Below are 21,770 nucleotides of genomic sequence, written 5' to 3'. Positions count from 1 at the left end.
CTGCAGTAGGTTTACTGAGTATTGTCCTTAGAGCTTTAGAGAGCTAGACTGACCCGGGACCTCATTAATAATTAATATCCTAGAATAATTTGGAAGTTCGACCTTTCTGGCTCCTCACTTTAAAGTCCATGACTGTAACTTTAATTTCCATAACTTATGGAAAACGAAGTTTAAATTCCTAAAGGAATTATTATAAATAACAAATGATAATAACAAATTCTGACAGACTGTTATTTCTAGCAGGTCAAAAATTCATATTTTAGACTGCATATTTGTTGAAATATATAGAAAGAGGAAATGTGTAGAAAGGGGAACTAGTATCTAACCCAACTCAAATGAAGCTAGGAATGTTGTCAGTAAGTAGCAGCACGGTGGTACCAGCCCCAGACTCCCTGGCCCAGATGTTAGTGCAGGCCCTGACCGCCCAAGATCATGCTCTGCTCGAGGAGGTTCGTGTTTGTGTGGTGCTGTTAAAAACAGTTTTTGTTGCTTTAAACATTGTTCAATGTTCACCTTAGAAAATCAAGCTTAATTTGTTGTCAACTTTTAAAACTGCTGACTTCAGAACCTTTCTTTTATTCCACATTTTAAGTCGAAAGCGTTTGACTGAACATTACAAATTTCAGGTTTTGCATTACAAGAAATCAGTGACAGTCGAGAAAACACTCGGCAGGTTACCCTTATCCCATGTTATACCTCTTATTCTAGCTATTACAGGCAAGTAACTAGTTATAATCCGGTAGTTTCACGATTCTGCAAGTTTTGAGATTTTTAATATAATGAAATTGTAATAAATCAAAGTACAACTAAACTCTAAAGAGATAGTCTATATTACGGGGAATCCATCTTATTTGTTATGAGCATGAATACTGGATAGTTTATAGATTATACCTAAACCCGACGCCACAAACCTCAAACCTGACCTTGAAAAACAAAAATCTGTAAACCTTTCCGAACCTGCTTCTCATATTCTTATCTTCTTATCTTAACGCACCTCACTCCCACAGAAAAGATAGAATCTAAGCCGAGCAGAGGAGGAGAGCTGAACATCTGGCTCCGACAGCTGTTTGTAACTCACAGATCCTACCTTATTTCCAGTCCAGATGTAGCGGCCAAGTTACAACCACTTTACAAACTCATTGATATGCAGTTAAATAACTATCCTAAACTTACCAAATTACAGGTCAGTGCCAGTCGGGTCCTGGGGTCCTGGGATGTTTTAAAATTGTCAAAATTCGCATTTGAAATTATATATTTTGTAATTACTATACTAAGGTCCCCCGAGCTGTTAGCTGAGCTCTTGTCCCTGTAATTATTAGGACTGTACATGTTAGCTGAGCTCTTGTCCCTGTATGTGCTTTTATGTGTGAGTTTCAGAGTTTGGCACTGTAATAATACTAATATTATTACAATATTATACAATATCTAATAATGAGCCTACTATAAATAATAACGAGTAATGACCCTACTAACCTGTTACAAAACCGCAGGGTAAACTAGAGCTGCTCCTCCAAGAGAAAAAGAGCGACGAGGAGGTAACAGCTCCTTTATCGCCGGTATCTTTAAAAGAAGAAGAAGAGGAGGATGTTATTGACTCTGATGATTCTGATGATATGTCGGACTAGAGGGTTACATCTTTTAAGTGTGATGGGTTAATTTATTTGTTTTGATATTTTTAACTATATGAGATATTATTAAACGGCTATGAAGTACTATAATCTAATATAATACGATTGATCAGTTGTTTCAAATTTCTGCTCTATGAACGACGTTTCGAGAGATAAGCTTCTAGGCCGGAACAAGATTTATAATATTATCTCAGTATCATATTTTTAACTTTACCAAACTGATAACGTTTTGTGAACATGGCTTTTTAAATAGAACCAAATATCAGACCATGACCATCGCTTCCCTTTTTATTTATTTAAAGGAAATTCAGTTATAATATGAAACCAGATTTCAAACTCAGGAACGGTACTTTATCATAACTTCCTCAGCTGTTTGTTTTACTTGCCTTGTTTCAAATTATTATTTGTTTTGAGTTTCACATTATAAATTTCAAGCAAATACGCAATAACATAAGACTCAACAATCTCAGATACCGCACAACTCCTCGAAATGCGCGGTAACTTTTCCTCAGATGTTTGTTTAATTATAAATTAACAAGGAATAGCATCTTGACAACATCTAAATTCCTAGCAATGGGAGTTCAAGGGCTATGGAAGTTGCTAGAAAGTACGGGTCAGACAGTACCTCTGGAGTCGATGTCTCACAGGATACTTGCTGTGGATATCAGCATTTGGCTCAATCAGATCATCAAGGCGATGCGTGATGCTGAAGGTATAATACTATGATATGTACCATTGATATTCCTATAGTTTATTTCAATATTTATTAAAAACCATTTCCTGGCGGATTAATTTAAATATTAAATAAAGCATATCATTATGAAATAACATGATTAATAACTTCAATCGGTACAAAGTTTCCCTCTTTTAGCCAAGTCATGCAAGTTAGTTAACTTCTATATTTTCAGGTAATAGGCTTGCAAACGCCCACATTATAGCAGTTTATCACCGGATCTGTAAACTCCTTTTCTATCACGTCAAACCAATCATTGTCTTCGACGGAATGGTGCCAGATATCAAGCGACGCACGTGCGCTAAGCGTAAAGCACTCAAGAACCGCGCCACTGAGGTGGCTATGTCACAGAAGGACGAGAAAGTCAAGCTTAGTCTACAGAAGCTAGCTGTAGCTCATGTCATGGGGAAGGAAGTGGAGCTCCCACAGCCGATAGAAAACAGGAGCACAGCGGACAAAAATGATATGTTTTATTTGGACCCTCAGAAAACTGACAACTTGTTTCAGAAGTTTGATAGTGAACTCGACGAGCTCCAGCAGGTCCCTCTAAGCCAGCCTCTCATCTAAATTATCAATCCAAGAAAATTGATCCGTTTTCTAAAGAATTCCAATCCTTGCCTGCACATATTCAACACGAACTCTTGATAGAGCACATCGACTATATAAAAGAGAGAGCAAAAGTGCTGTCATATGATCAAAACACATCATCTGATAGCTTCTCTCAAAGCCAAATTGAAAATGTAGTGGCAAAGAACACACTCAACACAAGGCTCGTTGAGTTGAGAAAGTTACTGAAAGAAAACAGTGGGTCACAGGAGGAAAATGGCCACACCGTCCAAGTTTTTAAAACTGGTCAGAATTCTGAAATTGTGTTTACCAAGCAAATCAATAATACTGATTATGATATTGTAGATACGAGACGTCAGAGGAGGGTGAAGAAAGAAGTGATCGTGAAAAAAGTTGATATTCCGGAACCTGTGATAGAAGAGCCAGAACCACAGAAATCTGATGAATTGAAAAATTTGTTCTTTGGATCAGATTCCGAGGATGATAAAGTTGAGGAAGAAGAACCTGAATCTGAATCTGATGATGATAGAGAAGTGAAGAATGTGCTGGGTTTGAGTCGAGGGCATCCAGGTACTTTCCGGAACCCATACGCGAACAAGATGAAAAAGACTACCGTGGAAAGTAGCGGTCTTCAGCTTAAGATGGGTAACGCTGACTACTGTGATGTGTCTTCCAGTTCAGAGTCAGAATTTGAGGAGGTTCAAGAATTGGAAAAGCCCGGAAGCAAATCAGATTTAAATGGAGACAGCACAGTGGAAGATGCTCCATCGTTAGCCATCGATCAAGTTTATGTTATTGATGCAGATGATGTTGTTGATCTTCCGACTAAAACCCCGAAAGCAGATGCTATCGGAGATCAGAATTTGATAGCCTCGGATTATAATCCTCTCGAGGGAACTATAGATTCAGTTGTGGGGTTGAAAACTAACCCACCACTACCTCAGATTAAAGAATCAATTGATAACATTCAGCAAAGTATTACAGCTCAAGTTGTGAATGCTCCAACTAAAATAATTGATGTTCCTGACCAAATCAGTATCCCAGAGACCCATACCTTCTTGCAAGATAAAACAGGAGACAGTGTTTCTGATGAAAGTGTTCCTCTGAAGTCTGTCAATGACACTGATAACTTACCAAATATCCATGATATAAACAAGAGTAGGAATGGTGATCATGAAGTCGTGGACTTGGAAACATTACAGGATGACATAAACGAAGAGCTAGAAGCAGTCAAAGCAAAACATCGGAAAGCTATGTCAGTCGGTGATACCGTCAACAAGGGTATTGTTACAGATGTTAAAGAACTTCTCAAAATATTTGGAATTCCATTCCTGGATGCTCCAGGCGAGGCTGAGGCCCAGTGTGCGGAATTGTGTAACCTGGGAATCTGTGACGGAGTCATCACTGACGATTCTGATATTTTCTTGTTTGGAAATGTTCGCGTGTACAAGGACGTGTTCAAGAAAGACCGTGACATGCGTTGTTTCACATCCGATGAAGTAAAGGAAGGCCTAGGTCTCAACAGACGGGCACTAATCGACATAGCCCAGTTCGTTGGAAGTGACTACTGTACTGGAGTGCGGGGTATCGGGTGTGTCCTGGCTTTAGAGATAATTTCCAAGTATCAAACACTGGAAGAATTTGTGGAGTTACCGGAGCTGGAGGTCGAGAACAAGTTCAAGAAGTTCGATTTGTCGAGTATTCCCAATGTTGCAGCTGTTGATGCTTACCTTCACCCAAAGGTGAACAGCTCAAACGAGAAGTTTAGCTGGGACGAAATTGACGTTTGTCTGATAAAAGATTTTCTGTTCAAAAAGCTAGGCTGGAGAGGCACTAAAGTAGATGAAACGTTAAAACCGGTGCTGGAATCTTTGAGCAGCAAAACCAAACAAAAATCAATCACCAATTTTTTCGGTTTATCACAACCAAAAGCCCCCATTGGCAAGAGAGTTCAGAATGCCGTTGGTGGAATTAGAGGTGGACGTCCTAAACCAAAAACTAGGAAACGGAAACCTGCTCCTAAAAACTCGGGAAAATCAAAGGCAAAAAAGACAAAGTTTGTGTGTAGTGAGGATTCAGATTCGGATTTTTGAGGTACAAAATTCGAATCTGTATAATTTTGTTGTTTTATTTCAGAGTAGAATATTTTTTAGAGTTGACGTGAATAATATTTTTGCATTTTATTGAATATGGTGAGATTTTCTTAAGATTGGCACTCTTTTTTCCTTTTTTCAGTACAGGTTTTCCGACTTAATGTGTATTTATAGATTAATTGCTGTCCCTATTTATTATATAATTTCTAAACGAAGAAATTACCTTGTCTTGATTATAAGTACTACTGGCTGTGTGAAATATTGTTCTCAAATGTTGTTCTCAAATGTTGTTCACACACGAAGCTTCAGTTCACTATTATAACCCTGACTTTTACAGAAAGTGGAAATTAATCTATGGTTTAAACGCTGGAGGACTGGAGTATGGATCACTTAACTGCTTTACCAGCAGAGTTATTATTCCACATAGCTTCCTTTATTGAACCAGATGACTTGGTTGCCTTGTTGTCCGTTAACATATCTTTGAGGGATTTGTCTAGAGAGATCTGGGAAGCTTCTCTTAAACAGTTGTCACTGAAATATCCTAAATGTTTGGATCCTCTCGATTCAGATGTCCTTGAGGAGATTTCAGATTTGAAAAAGTTTTACTGCCTGGTTATCCGTAAAAACAAGCAAGTTTTGGGGGATTGGGTGCAAAGTGCCCAAAGTGATAGAGGAAGTGCCCAAAAAGATAGAGGAACTCTTAGTATTCGAGTCAATTTGGAGTTAGGTGGAATAATTGGATTTGTAAATTATGACTGCAATACGCCTAATGAGAAAGATGTGAATGCTATGGAATTCTTTGCACCAATCGACCTGGAAGCATGCAATAGTGATCTGAAAAAAGCAGACTGTACTAAATGTGGTAATGGCCACACGTGTGCTGTACAATTCAAGATGAAACTAGGACTATATGTTAGCTGCACTTATTTGAATCACTTTGATAACCCGGTGAATGGTCCGTCTTTCTGGCGATCACCTCGGACTTACAGGCCAGGTGTTGTTTATGTCAGATGTAGTTGTAGGAAATCATGCAATTGTGTCCTAGGTGAGGTTTGTCATAAAGTGTTACTATCTACCCTATCTAAAAGTTTTCAAACAATACTCAATCAGAGGTAACATATAAGTGCGGCGGGTGCGCATTCGCTCTATTAGCGGCACATATTCGCAATAACAGTGGTATTCCGCACTTTTCGCGCAATTTGGAACTTCTATCGAAAAATTGGGTAGAGTTCAGTTAAAAAGTTGGCCGAGGTCTGCACGGACACCATCCGATCCTGGCAGTAGTTTCCTGGCTCATAAAATGTCAAAAACAGTTTCCACTTAACAAGAGATATTTTGGCTGCATTAAGAGCTCAGGAATTTAGTTCGCATATTACCTACATAACTACATAATCTATTTTTGGCAATTTATACCCTTTCCCCTCCGCAATCAACTGTAATCAAGACCTATACCCCCGGGGTCCCATCGTATTAATTGGTGATGTGATCCATGGATGAAATTTCATTGACTTGGAAATGGACTAGATGAAGCCCCAAGACGATACCCAAGCTGGAACATATATTATGCCGACCGTACATATTCCGATATCCGTCACAAATTCACTCTTTCCCACTGTCTCTTGTAAACTGTAATATTATTTTGACTCAGTAAGTGAGTAGATCGTGGTCGTGTCGGGGTAGCTGAAATGGAGAGGATTTTATGTTTGTTGTTACTCGCCTACTCGGTGAGTCAAAACCAGAATGGGCTATTTCGACTTTTGAATTCTGTTTGTTATAAGGAGGCCTGCACCGTAATTATAAAGTTGCCACCAATGAAGATCAGCTTACAATTTCGTTAGTCTGTCGTCATCGTGCTAATGTTGAGCAGAATAAATTCAATCAGTTATTATAAATATTATAGATTAGTCCGCATATCAGATAGAAATAATACTTGGCTCTAAGGAACACATAATATACTGCAGACCATGATCACCAGCTATTGTATTGGTATCATTAAAAATTGCAATTTATCGGGGACCGAAATTTTTCAAATAACTCCCAAAACTCAAAAGCTGATAACTTTCGTCTCATGATGTAATAATTGTTGTGCGTTTATAAACCCTATCATTATTTGGAGGAGCGCTTACATTCAAACTGGCAGTCAGTTAGTGACTGGTTTTTAAACCACGCTGTTACTTTTATTTGTCACAACACTTCTATTTGGATTTATAGGTGTTGTTGTTTTTATGTTATAGGTGTTGTTGTTTTTATCAACATTTGTATTTTACAACTTTAGAAATCGAAATATATTTTTATCTCCAGCTAATCACTGATCGAGTCAGTGATTAAGGTCCTGTGGCTCTGTAGAGAGAGAGGATCAGTAGTCTAATTTGTTCATAGTGCACCACTAGTTTGCCGGCTCCTAAAAAGCCTATAAAGTTTCCTCCAAACAAGGTGATATTTCTGCAGCATTCAGAGCCTAGGATTTAATTCGTACTTGTATACTTACATCACCAAAGCCTTCTTCCTAGGTCGCATCACCAGCAAACTACTGAAGACTGGATCTTTATCAGAATCCGGTTAACTAAAGCTCTAAAATTTCGGACGGGTCTTAAAATATTTACTAGAATTATTAAACTTACCCCATGCAGTAATGTTTGAGCAGCTTTCCAATAAAGACCTATCGGGCTATATAATTGAAGAAAATTTTCCACACGCTTGCTGCACATTTCGCAAATATTCGCCGCACTATTCGCCAAATTTGCCGCAGATTAGGCTATTTTAGGCAAGCGTTGGATCGCGCTTTTCGCAAAATTTCGCTGCACTTATATATATATTGCCTCTGTAATACTTGATTCAAAATTTTCTTTATATTGGATCATGTAAAAACCTGGGGTTTGTTTGCTGTTTTTCTAAGTTGTACTAATATAAGCTTTTATAGATGTGGATACTGGCGGGGAGGTGATAATTGTTTGTTTACATTAATAGTGAGCACATGTTAAGCAGGCTGAGGAGGTGATAATTGTTTGTTTACATTTTAGGTCGAGCACATGTTAAGCAGGCTGAGGAGGTGATACATATTTTGTATTATAGAAGGTTTGTAACACTTGTAACGCCTTCTTGTTACCCCCCTTTGAGGACCCCGAATTATTTTCTGAACGAAAGCTCAAAAATAACCGAGAAATCGACCTTCTTATTAACTCATTTTGATGACTGTTTCTGACCTAAAATTGCACGAAAAATCGATTTAGCTAGGTTTCAGAACCTATAAACACTTCCTTATCCCTCAAAATTGATGTTTTATAGTTAATACGACCAACAAGCAACATATATTTTGATCCTTCGGTTCTACTCATGACCTAGACAGTTAAGCTGAACCCTACAGATTAAGGCAATCCTCACCTTAACTGATCAAACTGGTATTAACACAATTTTCAGATATAAATGTTCTTTGCGATACGTTTATTGCAGCTTTGCAACTTGAGTGAAGACCAGAGTACGAAAACACACAGCAGGTAAGCAACTCACTTTTGGTGACTGTTCCTCACGAACATTCTGATCCTGTAACATATGAACAGGGAGATCGTCTCCTTAACAAATCGAACAGGTACTATCACAATTTCCAGAGCACAGCATGATAACAAAGTCAAAAGAAACACAATGAAGGTAGGTTACCAACACCACAATATAACAATCATACTGACAACTGAATTAAATGTATTCTGACGACGGGCAGCCCTGATGTGCTCCGTGGTCCTCAACGAGCGACCACTTGTAATAGAGGTGTTATGTCATGTGACACCGATCCGTCCAATCACCAACAGGAAAAGTGAGCAGATCGATATCGTGTGTTTACTTTCCTTATCTTTATTTGACCCTCTGTTCACATTGTTATCTCTACCACATCTTGACTCGGCAAGGTCCGCGTGCAATATCTGCACCGCGGTAAACACGCCATGATTACGTCATGAACTTGAAATAGTGTGATTGTTGTACACTTATATAACCGCGGGCCCATCGCCCACGTACATTACAAACTGTTGGGGGGGGGGGTGGGGGCGGGAGATGGGGTTTAAGATAAACAACCGATCTTGATAGTGTGTTGGTCGCTCCTCCAACTGACTGTGATGCTAACCGTCCAGTCATGAACGGAACATTAACATTCTTTAGTTATAGCATGTTTCGGTTTCATTGTTCAATTGCGGAGATTAGTATTATTAAAAACATTTACTCTAATATGAGGTCGCGATTATGAACTGAGTGAGATTCCAAATGATGAACTGTGCTTTAAGTTTACACCAACTGGAAGCTCTATTACAAGTGGTCGCTCGTTGAGGACCACGGAGCACATCAGGCCTCAGGGCTGCCCGTCGTCAGAATACATTTAATTCAGTTGTCAGTATGATTGTTATATTGTGGTGTTGGTAACCTACCTTCATTGTGTTTCTTTTGACTTTGTTATCATGCTGTGCTCTGGAAATTGTGATAGTACCTGTTCGATTTGTTAAGGAGACGATCTCCCTGTTCATATGTTACAGGATCAGAATGTTCGTGAGGAACAGTCACCAAAAGTGAGTTGCTTACCTGCTGTGTGTTTTCGTACTCTGGTCTTCACTCAAGTTGCAAAGCTGCAATAAACGTATCGCAAAGAACATTTATATCTGAAAATTGTGTTAATACCAGTTTGATCAGTTAAGGTGAGGATTGCCTCAATCTGTAGGGTTCAGCTTAACTGTCTAGGTCATGAGTAGAACCGAAGGATCAAAATATATGTTGCTTGTTGGTCGTATTAACTATAAAACATCAATTTTGAGGGATAAGGAAGTGTTTATAGGTTCTGAAACCTAGCTAAATCGATTTTTCGTGCAATTTTAGGTCAGAAACAGTCATCAAAATGAGTTAATAAGAAGGTCGATTTCTCGGTTATTTTTGAGCTTTCGTTCAGAAAATAATTCGGGGTCCTCAAAGGGGGGTAACAAGAAGGCGTTACAAGTGTTACAAACCTTCTATAATACAAAATATGTATCACCTCCTCAGCCTGCTTAACATGTGCTCGACCTAAAATGTAAACAAACAATTATCACCTCCTCAGCCTGCTTAACATGTGCTCACTATTAATGTAAACAAACAATTATCACCTCCCCGCCAGTATCCACATCTATTGAACTCTAAATGCTTTTTTAAAACGATAATTTTCATTATAGCTAAATTTAAATTAAACTTATTTTAGGAAACGCATGGATCACTTAACTGCATTACCAGCAGAGTTATTATTCCACATAGCTTCCTTTATTGAACCAGATGACTTGGGTGCCTTGTTGTCCGTTAACAGATATTTGAGGGATTTGTCTAGAGAGATCTGGGAAGCTTCTCTTAAACAGTTGTCACTGAAATATCCTAAATGTTTGGATCCTCTCCATTCAGATGTCCTTGAGGAGATCTCAGACTTGAAAAAGTTTTACTGTCTGGCTATTCGTAGAAATCAGAATGTTTTGGGGGAATGGGTGAGATTGTCATTTTGTCGTGAATCTTCGTTCAGAGACAAAATTAGAGTTAAAGTTAAGTTGGAAGATGGAATCGTTGGAGTTGAATCTAAAAATGATAACTGTAACGAGGAAGAGGTCGTTTTCTTTGCTCCATTTGATTTGGATCACGGTACCAAAATGTTACCTGTTACTAAGTGTTTGAAGTGTGGCCAAAATGAAACAGTCAAATTAATTAATTCGTCTCAAGACACCCCTGGTTTGCCATTCGTTTCTTACTTTACTGAACACTGCATCCAAATAAGCTCAAGGCCGACGGATTGTAAATATCATAATATGATGGAAACATGTAGATATTCTGGACTAAAAGGAATGTATTATATCAGAAACAGCATAGAGATGAAGTCGGGTCGGGTGATGGTGTGCCCACTATTCTGCCAAGAAAACCGCAAAGACCACCTCCTTTAGCCGCAGGAGTGCTACCTCCATCACTGCTTATGGTGGCCAGAATGAAACAGAAGTTAATCAATTAATTCGTCTCAAGACACCCTGGTTTGTTATTCGTTTCTTACTTTTCTGGACACTGCATCAGGGAAACAAGTGATAACGAGAAACCAAAAGCTGTAGTGAAAGACTGAAAGAGATAGGTTCAAAATTTGGCGTGAGCTCAATGCTACTGAAAGATGTTTGGTACCATTTCCGTCTTATGTGTACTGGGATATATTATCGTCGTTTAAAAATAATGATTTTTGGGGCAAAATGCTTCCTTTTTGAAGCACAATGCTCCTTTCAACATTGTCTCCACTTAGAAACGTATTCCGTGCTGTTAAATGTGCAAGTGGTCGTTGCGAATGTTTTATATTAACGTTAAATTATAATTCAATTTTAATAAATTGCGTCAGATATTGGAAAAGAGTTGTTTTTATTTTTAAATTATGGGAATTATTTTGAATATTAAAATCTTTAATTCCTAAACGCTTGTGTAATTTTATAACAATGTATATAATTCAGTTTTGTATCGATTCTTTGATTTGATATGATTTGATATGACAAATTTGTCTCTTAATTTACGGCAAAATTATTTCATAATATCCAATTGATTTCGTCTCATTCACAGAATTTAAGATGATAGCAAGAAGATTGACTTGCTTTTATCCAAATGAATGAACAAAAATTGGTATAATTATTAATTCATATAATATTATAAAAATGCCATTTCTGCCCTATTTTGAAGTTAGGGACAAGTTTTAACAAATGTATCTCCTAGGATGACACGATTACATTTAGAACAGCACCCTGAGAAAGTCATAGATTACATGATCTTCAGAAATGTCCGCAACATCGCCGAACTGATAACCTTACTAAAGTCCGGTAAAATGAACTCCGTGATCCTCAGCGAGAACATGATAGTTTCACCTTTACATCTCGCAGTGGCAGCTAACAGAGCACTTCATAACGAGAAGAATAAAGCGATGAAAACAAAAAGCATCAACACGGAGATAATCCTGTGTTTGTCACCCAACAACAACATTTCACAGAGCCTAACCCGTTTTGGACTCAATGTTAATAGTTATAACGTCATTTCTTTATCAATCGCTGATTCGACTGGCGAGTTATCAGAGAAAACACAGGATTTGAAATCGAAGGTAAAAGCAGATTTAGTGAATGATTGTCGAGGGTTTCAGTACGATGATTACGAGGTTTATGATGTGTATGGTATCTCAAAGGAGGAACTCTCCGTGGACTCGCTTGAAAACTCTGTCATAACCAGGATCGCCACAAAAGTGTAACTGCGTGAACTGTGCCTGAAAATTTGCCACGATATTTATGTAACGCGCGGAGGTTATAATCTTTTATTGTACCCGCGCACGTACGTCGCGTACGTACCTCCTGTCTCGATTGCATTGGACATCCAATTTAAATTATTAACGAACGAAATTCAAATTTAATAAATTTGTAGCCCCAGACTGTGTGACAACTTGTTTGATTTAATTTTGACGCGGGCGGCGGGTATGGGTTTCATTATTCGATTGAATTCGATGAATAGTATAGTACTACCCGGTGAAATACAAGAGATGATCAATTTAAAATTCTTAAAAAGCATGGCTTTTTTGTGGTTACTGATTACAGATTAAAAAGCTCAACAAGGAGCTCGATGAATGTTGTATGTTAAACGAAATGATATTTGTGCCACGACTATTTGAAGGGTAATTGTGGGGTGCGATGCATAATATATTGTAATGTGGTTTCTTGGCTTAGAAAGATTGGTTCGATACTGAGCATAGTCCTCCAATCTTTGATGAAATGTTCGCGAGGTTTCAATGTTGCATGCTCCTTGGAGCCTTTATTCGGGTTGTTTTGAATTTCGGTTGGAGTAATTACAAGTATGGCTATTTTATGTTAGCGGTCAGTGTTTTGAAATTGCAATTATTTATAATTGTGCATTATTATAATATTCTATATTTGAATTGTATCTCGGAGTGTTATTTATCTCGAAATCTGGGTCTGTTTTCTTCTATTACGAGGCAAAGTTTGTCCCGGAACAATTCGACTAGAAATATCAAATATGATGCATAGTGCAACTTTCAGCCGCCATGTCCAAAGTTTGATGTTTCACCGCTGTAGTGTGGACGTATTCCTACTGCTTAGAAACAATATAACACATATTTTGTAAGTAAGTGTCACAACCAGCGACTAGTATACGACTCACTAGGGCACCCTTGCACCTCTTCTGCAGTATGCCGTGGAATTTCCAGTTGAATGTCCTATGAATTTAAACTATCCGTAGACAATAAGACATGCTAAGTAACAAAAAATGTTGTACCCTTGCGAAAATTTAAGTGACAATGTTTCACTTGAGGGTTTTGAAAAATATCTTTTGATTTAGTCACAATTACATTTGATTTTGGAAATTTCAGTTAAACAAATATTTTTGTGGACTAAATATTTCGTTAAAACATTTGCAATATATATAATTAATCAAACAACATCAGTTAAAATAGCAACTAGCACGCACGATTATTGCACCTAAATTGTCAATCCGCTCCTAATGAGTGGCATCCTTCTTACCCAAATTTAACAGGTTAGTTTAACCATAAACCTATGTGATAATGAAAACCACATTTGCCAGAATCTTCACAAGAGTGGCTGACTCCTAGTCACCTAGTGAGCACATTTCAAATCAAGGGCCTTTACTTGCTTAGCCAATTCATCCTCACTTGCGCTGTCAATGAACTGCAGGTACCAGTTTGGTAAAAACTTTTCAGAGTGAAACTTAAATGATATTTGTCTCCCTCCTGTGTATTCCAGCGACCAGATTTCATCTCTATCTGGTAGGGCATTGTACAACCAATCAATAAAATCACCTATGAAGCCAAACATTGCATTCGCCACCGGTTCTTTTAAAAGCTTAGAACCTGGTATACTTTCCATCTTGAACTCCTGTGGTTTTCTGGAAACTACACCCTGCTTATTTTTCCACCCATAGTACAGGACATCAATATTTCCCAGGTATGATTGCAGCCACGCAAAGCACATCTTTTGATCTGTAAGCTTGTCTTCAAAGCATGTTTTAATCTCCACCAGCGTGCCGTCCGTCTTTATCGCGTCCACCTCGGCACTCAATAAGATTTTCTTGTTACCAATCTTGCCTTTCAGCATTTTGAAGCTCGCTTTAGCATGAGGAGCCGGTTCAATGGCATGTTCCTCAAATTTTACACCCCAGTAACAATTCCTCATACCCCACTCCGTTTCACGATACCATTTATCTTCAGTAGGGAATCTCAAGTAAAGTTTCCCCTTATACTTGCAAGCTTCGATCGTCCAAGAGTTTTTGTACCGGTTGCTTATTGTGTGCCCTATTGTTTTGAATACTCCCTTTTGAGTGATAACATCGACATCAGCCAACGTCTGGTAGCCATCCTTGCTTTCACGAATCCAACGTAAGGGCTTTTCTGCGTGCGGAAATCTTGGCATCTTACTATCTATAATCTTAGGATCAAAACCCTCATTCAGGTTTAACTTCAATGGTGATTTAAGATCCTTTAATCTTGGAAAGTTAGCTTTGTCACAGTTGTCAAAGTCGCCCTCATTGTTGACCGTGAAGGAGCCAACATCGGAAGGCTGGTAGGTGGCGTAATGGAGGATCTTGGAATACTCGTGAAATGCACCAATATTGTAACCTGGTGTCGTTGCCATCCTGTGTTAGAAATGATTAAGCTTGTGATCTCTGAATAAAATTGTAAATCTTTAATGTTTCAAAACTTCCGTTTTATATGGACTAAGTACTTGTTGTACGCGAGTAAAGTTCAACGTGATAATCACGAAAGAAGGACAAAATGTATAAAGAAGATGACTGTTCCATATAACACAAAACAAACAATGTAGGCGTAGCATAGATTACAGTGTAGCATAGATTGAATTATATCACATGAAACTAATGAACAAATTCAACATCCAAATATATTAAAGTGTAACTTCTTTGATCTTTTTGACTGCTACGAGTTGCTATACAAGATAATTCAGATTTCAGAATATGAATGACGATGATTTCACCGAGGATGCATTTAAAACACGTATAAAAGACGACTCCAAAGTTACGGTGGGATCAAATATCACACATCAAGTAAATTCATTATATAATTATAGGCGCGGCATTGTATCGCAGTTTTCATCGCAATGTAAGTTCCATCGTAGTGACTAGTGTAATATGTATGTACTACGGCTTAACAATAACAGGCATAATGTTATATTAATCATAATGCAATGTTAATATCATATAATGCGATGTTATATTTATCATAATGCAGCCGAAATAGCCTAGATCTTATTGCAACTGTTTGAGCCATTGAAGTCATACAGTTCTAGTAGTGCATGTTGAAGGTTAAATATTTCTTCTAGCAGTTGCTTCGCTGAACGAAATTATATGCCAGAAATAATGAAGGATAAAATTAGTTAATCATTTCTCTTTCGCAGCCACTTCATCAGAACACAAATTATTTGTAGTATATAATAGTAGTGTTGAAAGTATTAAATTATTAATACTGTCAGTGACAAGAGGTATTGGCAGAAACTATAGCGAAGTTTAGACATTTAGAAATATTTGTTTAGGGAGAGATCAAACTTGCAACTTGGGCGTTGTTTTTAACTGTCCCCTGTTTAGAACCTTACTTCAATAATATTGTTAGTTTCATGACAGGTTAGTAACAGAAAGCTTAGTAACAGAAATCTTAGTAACAGAAATGTGCTATCAAGTTGTATGATGAAGTACAAAAGTGTCATCAAAAGAATACATTCTAAAGCTAACTGTGACTCGATTATAGAATCGCTAAATGAGATACATTAATTATTGCTCGGGTCAGCAAGGATTGGCTTAGAATTGCACTACGATAAAATATGGTAAAAGCTCGAGCGGTCGTCGATTGCTATGATCCTTAGAGTTAAGTATCAAGGATGCAAACATGGAGTCTCGAACCCAGATCCAGTCGACCAATCTTAGCCTAAAGTTAAATCGGACATAACTCACTAGCTGAACTAGCTCTGAATTGTCGGATTAAAACCTGTGAATCTGGCCTCCAGCTCGCCATTTTTGAGATTCAAGCAAATCAAAGATGTTCAAAGGGTGCAGGATATTCAGCTCGACAAAATACCGGTAGAAATTATTTCGTAAGCCTTATAGTTACTCCTCCAGATCCAGTCTAATTACCCTTCAATTGAACATAACTCAATAGCTGAAGTAGCTCTGATACGTCCGATTAGCATTATATATCTGTTCGAACAAACAATTCTTTCGCTGCGAATTTTGCTTGATATTTCACCAATCTACCAATGTAGCAATGTACTTTTTGCTAAGGGCAATTATACCATACGCACTTCTTTCAACTATGCCAAATAAGCTGCTTCATCATTTGCCAGAGCCTTTAGAAAATGTTCTTTGGCAAGTATTTGAGCGGTTGTATTTTGTATAGTGCGAGCTTTTTTTGCGACGATTGATTGAAATTGTTAAAGTTAATTTGTTTAACTACAGGCGTGGATTTGCAATTCGGATTTCATTTAATTCCGTTGCGATGGTAATACTAAAGTACACGAGGTATTCATGTTCGTCAAGTCACGACATTAGTTTGAGTTGATCCTCCACAAATTAAATAATATAAAATCCAAATGACGCCCGATAAAATCTGTGCGGGAGACGATCAAATCAAGCTTAACAAATCTATTCGATGATCCTAATCTTTAATTTAACTTTCTAACTTTTTAGTTTTCCTTTTGCATGCTTGAATAATGTTGTTATTTCTAATGTTCACAACTGCTGCCATTTGTAATGTATGCTATGTAGCTAACTTGACAGTATAAACTTTAGAAGGTATGGCTGAAAATACCAAAGTGTATGACATCAAGGGGATGTCAGAATACTCGAGATTACAGAATTTTAGAACCTACCAACCAGCCGAAGTTGGTGCATTTTCTATAGGTGAGGATGGGGACTTTACTAATTGCAACAAAGCAGATATGTCGACTCTGAAAAGCTTGAAACTACCATTTAATCTGAACGACGGTTACAATAAAGATTTATTGGTAGATTCCAGGAAAACCTATTTTTCTCGATGGGAAAAATGCTTGAAATGGATTCATGGAAGCAAAGACGGCTACCAATCCACGTCTGATGTTGACGTTATAACAGAAAGAGGGGTTCTATTGGATATTGGATACACCAACCTCAACTTTTACAAAACCCCTTGGAAATTTGAAGCCTGCAAATTCAAAGGGAAGTTGTACATTAGGAGAATAGATGAAGTAGAACAGAAGTTAGATGCATGGGGCCTCAAAAATTCTTATTGGGACAAGAGATTTCGGGAATTTGTGATGGAAAAAGAGACTGGAACCAAAGCCACTTACAAAATTTTGAAAGGAAAGATAGGCAACACAAGATTGTTGGTGTGTACTGAAGTAGATGCTATGGCATCCGATGGTAAGTATATGGAGGTTAAAACATGTTTTGCGGATAAACTGACTTCTAGAATACCTTTATCTTGGTTAAAGTCCCTCCTAGGAAAAGTAGATATTCTCTATTACGGAATGAAGAACAAGCAAGGTATTATTTCTGACGAACCGACACAGATTTCTGTGGATCAAATACCTGGTATGTATGTGAAAACATATGAGGCGAATGCTATGATTGGTTTCATTGGAGATGTAATTGATTGGGTTTACACTGTTTTACCAGATAGTGATGAAACCTGGGTGCTAAAATACACAGGGATGAGAGAATTACTTCTGGAATTTCAAGGAAAGCAGTTCATGCCCAGTTGGTATTTGCAGTTTGTGAATGACTCAGATAAATGTGAACCAGGTAGAAATACAATCTCTAACCTTGAATTGCCCGGTTTATAATTATATCTAGCGCTGCAGAAGTATGGAACGATCTGTCAATAAATTTGCTGTATTTCACTGTTGGTTCCTGTCGTGCTCCTGATGAGAGGATCGAATTATTTTTATATACTATTATATTTTAATCCATATTAAAGTTTGAAATAACGCAACCACGTCTGGTACCAACTTCTTTAAATGACTTTCAAACTTTCGCTGTCACTTTATTTCCACTTCTTAAGGATGCTGGATGTTCTTTGTATATATTTGGTTGACGAGCTGAAACAGGAGAGGATTTCTGAATTGGTTTTCAGTCTCGCCAGGAACATTAACTCAGGAGAGGCTGGCTTGAGTCGAGATCTTTAGCGGTTATATTATTCAATCATTCATGTTATTTACATTTGGTTGTTTCTTTTATTGCTCTGATTCGAGGTACCATAGCTTATTTAATAATTTAAGTAAGTGCGTAATTTTTATTATAGTAAAACATTTCGTTACTGCTAAGTGCTGACCGTGATAGAAAAACATTGATATGCAACCTTTCGATCCGTGGCTACTAACCATTACCAACGAAATACTATCCGATTGTAAGTTGCTCATTTTTTCAAATAATACTTCTGTTAACTCTGGGATACAATTTTTATTTTTTCGTATAATCATAGTCAGTAATGAAAACAATATTACAACATGCAACAATTTATATAGACAGGATTGAAACGACCCAAGAATACAAATAATTCAATGACAATCAGTAAACTTCCCTTTATTTTTCATTTACTTTATCACTTTTTAGTTTGTAACCAGTTGTAGATATCCATTCTCTTCTGTTATTATTGCCCATCCTCGCAGTCGAGCTGCTGTGAGGCAGCAACAAGTCCGAAACCACGGGGAACAGAAATTAAATAAAAATAAAAGTCGTGACGTACGAGACAACTGTTGAAATAGCTATTGTGTAAGAATAACTTTAACGTAATGAAACCCTTCATACTCCCCCGCACTTTATGGTTCACCTATATGTGAACAATCCTATACTAATTTATATCTATTGACTTTTATTATTAGACACAACATCAAATTATAATACCATGAACAATTGAACATACTCGAACATATACTTAGCATCTAGTAAGGGTCACAGTTCACTGTACTAACTCAGTACATTATGGTTGGAGTCCTAATTGTAGATCATATCTCAAATAAACCCGACTCAGGAGATGGTGCACTGGAGAAAGAAAACCGAATTGTTAACACTAGAAAGCTAAAAGGATTGTTAAATCTCAAACTCTGGACATATACTTGCGTATTAAATACCTCAACCCCGCTACAATAACAGTTGGTATTATGATCATATCTAAGTAGAAGTATTGGTACCAGGGCTGGTATCCTGGTAGCAGCTGGTGACCAGATGCCGCCATCTCCAGATATCCAAGCGCCTGATCGTCAGTGACCCTGGTTTGTAGAACCTGTCTTGACACCTGCTTCATCGTCTTTGAGTGCACTTCCAGAGTTTTAGAAATTTTATTCGTTATCTCCTCCACTGTTCTCTCAGCAGGTTTCATCAGAATTTGTTCGGCTGTTCCGATATCACTGTAATGCTGAGCTGTGAAGAACTGTTCTGCAAATCTGGGCACGAAAAGTAACGGCACTCCCGCACACACAGCTTCTATCTTGCTGCCGTATCCTCCGTGACTGATAAACATCTTGATGTTGGGATGGTGTAGGAGGGTTTGCTGAGGGAGCCACTTGTACGTTCTCACGTTGTCCGGCAGGGTTGTAGTGTGTCCCACTAATCTCCACACTACCGAGTAGGGTAAAGTTGAGAAGACCTTCACCCACAGCTTCACCTCCTCCTCGGGTAAACGATCCAAGTGACTTCCAAACGAAATCAGGATGAAACCGGGGGATGAGTCCACAAACTCTCTCAGATCAGCTGGGAGCTTATTCTCATCGTAACCAATGTCACAAGTAGACCCTCCTAGGTTTATAACCCCTGGTCCCATTGGTAGAGGTAGATCCACTAGAGGGTGAGGGTTGTAGTGCATGAAGACCACCCTCACAGTACTGTACATGTCCTTGTAGCCGGTGTAGTGGGGGAGGTGTTTGTAAGCCACTGTGTCTATTGAGTACCGGAAGAACAGACAGTTTAGTGCGTCTGCTACAAACACTTTTATCAGCTGTGCTGCTCGAGATAACATTGATTCTCGGAGGCTTGTTGGATCAGCAAGCCTGATGCCATCTACATTGTGGCTGGAAGCATACAGCGGGATTCCCAGATGAGTAATTTGGGTTGGTAGAAGGAATGCTCCCGGCATATGAAGCACGGAATTGTTGATTTTCAAGTGCTGCCCTAATGCTAAAGCACACCCATCTTGTGCCCCAAAAGCAATGAGCAAGTCAAATTGTTGGCCCGATTTAATCATCATCTGAACATTTGGCTCCTCGTAGAAAAGGTGACAGAAGCTAGAAATAGTCCGGAACACTTCATACTTCTCGGACCAGGATAACTCTATCCCCCAAACTTGCTTGTATGCTCCTCCGTCCATAGCTGTGTTAGCCACGTTAGCAGTTTTAGGTAACTCCAGCTTGATGACCCCCGAGTTCAGTTTCTTAGGAATGTTGGTTGAGAGGTATGTGACATGATGACCGTTAGTTGCCAGTAGGTTAGCCAGGTACAGTGAGACGCTTTGGTGGGATCCTCCTGCAAAAGGGTTGGCTACAAGAACCCTCCAGCTACCAGACAGAGCCAAGAGAGCGGTTAGCAGGACGAGGTGGAGCAGAGGGCTCTTCATTCTGAGAGAGGTAACTGTTAGCAGTTTAAACGTACAAAAGAAATATAACAATTGAGGAATAACTATGAATTAAACACACGGAACAAGATTGAGGAACTAGTAGGAACTACAAGTACAATGTGAATCACACAAATGGAACAAAACTTCGGTAGGTAAGGAACAAGACTAAGATCTCACAGTCACAGCGGTAAATTAGACCAGTACTCGGAAGGTTAGCCAACAGTCAGCTTGGTAAATGCTAACTCAGAAAATTATTTCGATATCTTAATATTTTTTGTTAGAAATGGTTTCACGTTTCAAGGACATGTATCGGATTACTGGCTACTACAAATGCTTCAGTTTAATTTTAATGAAGGCTAATAAAACGGTAAACAGATAGTGTGGAGATTAATCTCTCACAAATGCATTTCATTTTTTTGAAGTATTCATCAGATAAATTACTGATTGTCTTGATTTACTAAGGATCTAGTAAATTTTGATATTTGTGGTCCAGACAATCACGTGTATCGCAAGGTACCGATTACTAAGCACTGCCACTTCTGTAAGGGATCACGTTTCTTTAAAAATTTAAATTGTCGGAAAGTCAAATTTTTCGAAAATAAATGTTAGGTAAATTTTGATAACAAATTCGGGGGAAGGGAATTACCCGCGATCAATCGGGGCTTGCGGTAAATTTAATCGGTCTGAAATACGCCCTCAGATGAACAAAAAATCGGGCTTAGCCTTAACAGTAATACAATAATAAACGATAACAATAAGGAGGTAGTGGTACGCACGGAAAGTAATAACGATCCAAGTGATGAGTGAAGACCTACGAATCCGGACTATATTATGTGAACCTCCGCCGACTACTTAATGTTAAACCTATCACGATTCGCTATTCGAGGTGTAAAACAAGTCAATAGACGATAGTAATAAATACTTTCAGCAGACTGACGCGGTTGAATAATACTTATCAGGGGTTGTTCTTCTTCGTAGGGGGCTGTGGTCAAGATGACCACTAAAAGATAAAGCATTGAAGCCCTGTGCTTATCCAAGGGTTCGTTCATTCCATATAACTCATAAGTGTTTGCCATAGAATGGATTCAGTCGAACTAGACGAACCCTATGAAACGTGAAAGACTGCTCCAAAA

The 21,770-nt window shown here is 38.3% G+C and overlaps 5 protein-coding genes across 5 annotated transcripts; 3 read left to right on the top strand and 2 right to left on the bottom strand.

The window, feature by feature from the left end:
• Window positions 1-345: 345 nt before the first annotated feature.
• Window positions 346-1,866, top strand: LOC134817077 (uncharacterized). The gene is made up of 4 exons (XM_063826183.1): window positions 346-449; window positions 627-717; window positions 1,008-1,183; window positions 1,491-1,866. The coding sequence occupies exons 1-4, from the start codon at window positions 348-350 to the stop codon at window positions 1,623-1,625; spliced, it is 504 nt and encodes a 167-aa protein (XP_063682253.1). The 5' UTR covers window positions 346-347; the 3' UTR covers window positions 1,626-1,866.
• A 335-nt stretch (window positions 1,867-2,201) lies between these two features.
• LOC134816716 (DNA excision repair protein ERCC-5-like) lies at window positions 2,202-5,228 on the top strand. The gene is given in 3 exon segments (XM_063825682.1): window positions 2,202-2,340; window positions 2,537-2,923; window positions 2,926-5,228. Coding segments are annotated over 3 exon segments (2,622 nt in total). The 3' UTR covers window positions 5,022-5,228.
• Window positions 5,229-11,754: 6,526 nt separating this feature from the next.
• LOC134816882 (EKC/KEOPS complex subunit TPRKB-like) lies at window positions 11,755-12,956 on the top strand. The gene has a single exon (XM_063825883.1). It carries the CDS (start codon window positions 11,800-11,802, stop codon window positions 12,271-12,273), a length of 474 nt encoding a protein of 157 aa, XP_063681953.1. The 5' UTR covers window positions 11,755-11,799; the 3' UTR covers window positions 12,274-12,956.
• Window positions 12,957-13,645: 689 nt separating this feature from the next.
• LOC134817342 (uncharacterized) lies at window positions 13,646-14,680 on the bottom strand. Its single transcript, XM_063826479.1, has one exon. It carries the CDS (start codon window positions 14,678-14,680, stop codon window positions 13,646-13,648), a length of 1,035 nt encoding a protein of 344 aa, XP_063682549.1.
• A 4,001-nt stretch (window positions 14,681-18,681) lies between these two features.
• LOC134816662 (UDP-glucosyltransferase 2-like) lies at window positions 18,682-20,637 on the bottom strand. Its single transcript, XM_063825614.1, has one exon. It carries the CDS (start codon window positions 20,635-20,637, stop codon window positions 19,126-19,128), a length of 1,512 nt encoding a protein of 503 aa, XP_063681684.1. The 3' UTR covers window positions 18,682-19,125.
• Window positions 20,638-21,770: the final 1,133 nt, after the last annotated feature.

Source organism: Bolinopsis microptera, chromosome 6 (genome assembly GCF_026151205.1).
Source record: "Bolinopsis microptera isolate Bmic1 chromosome 6, MBARI_Bmic_1.0, whole genome shotgun sequence".
In the NCBI taxonomy this organism is placed as follows: domain Eukaryota; kingdom Metazoa; phylum Ctenophora; class Tentaculata; order Lobata; family Bolinopsidae; genus Bolinopsis; species Bolinopsis microptera.
The sequence above is the reverse complement of the archived record's forward strand: the minus strand, read 5'-3'. Positions and strand labels throughout refer to the sequence as shown.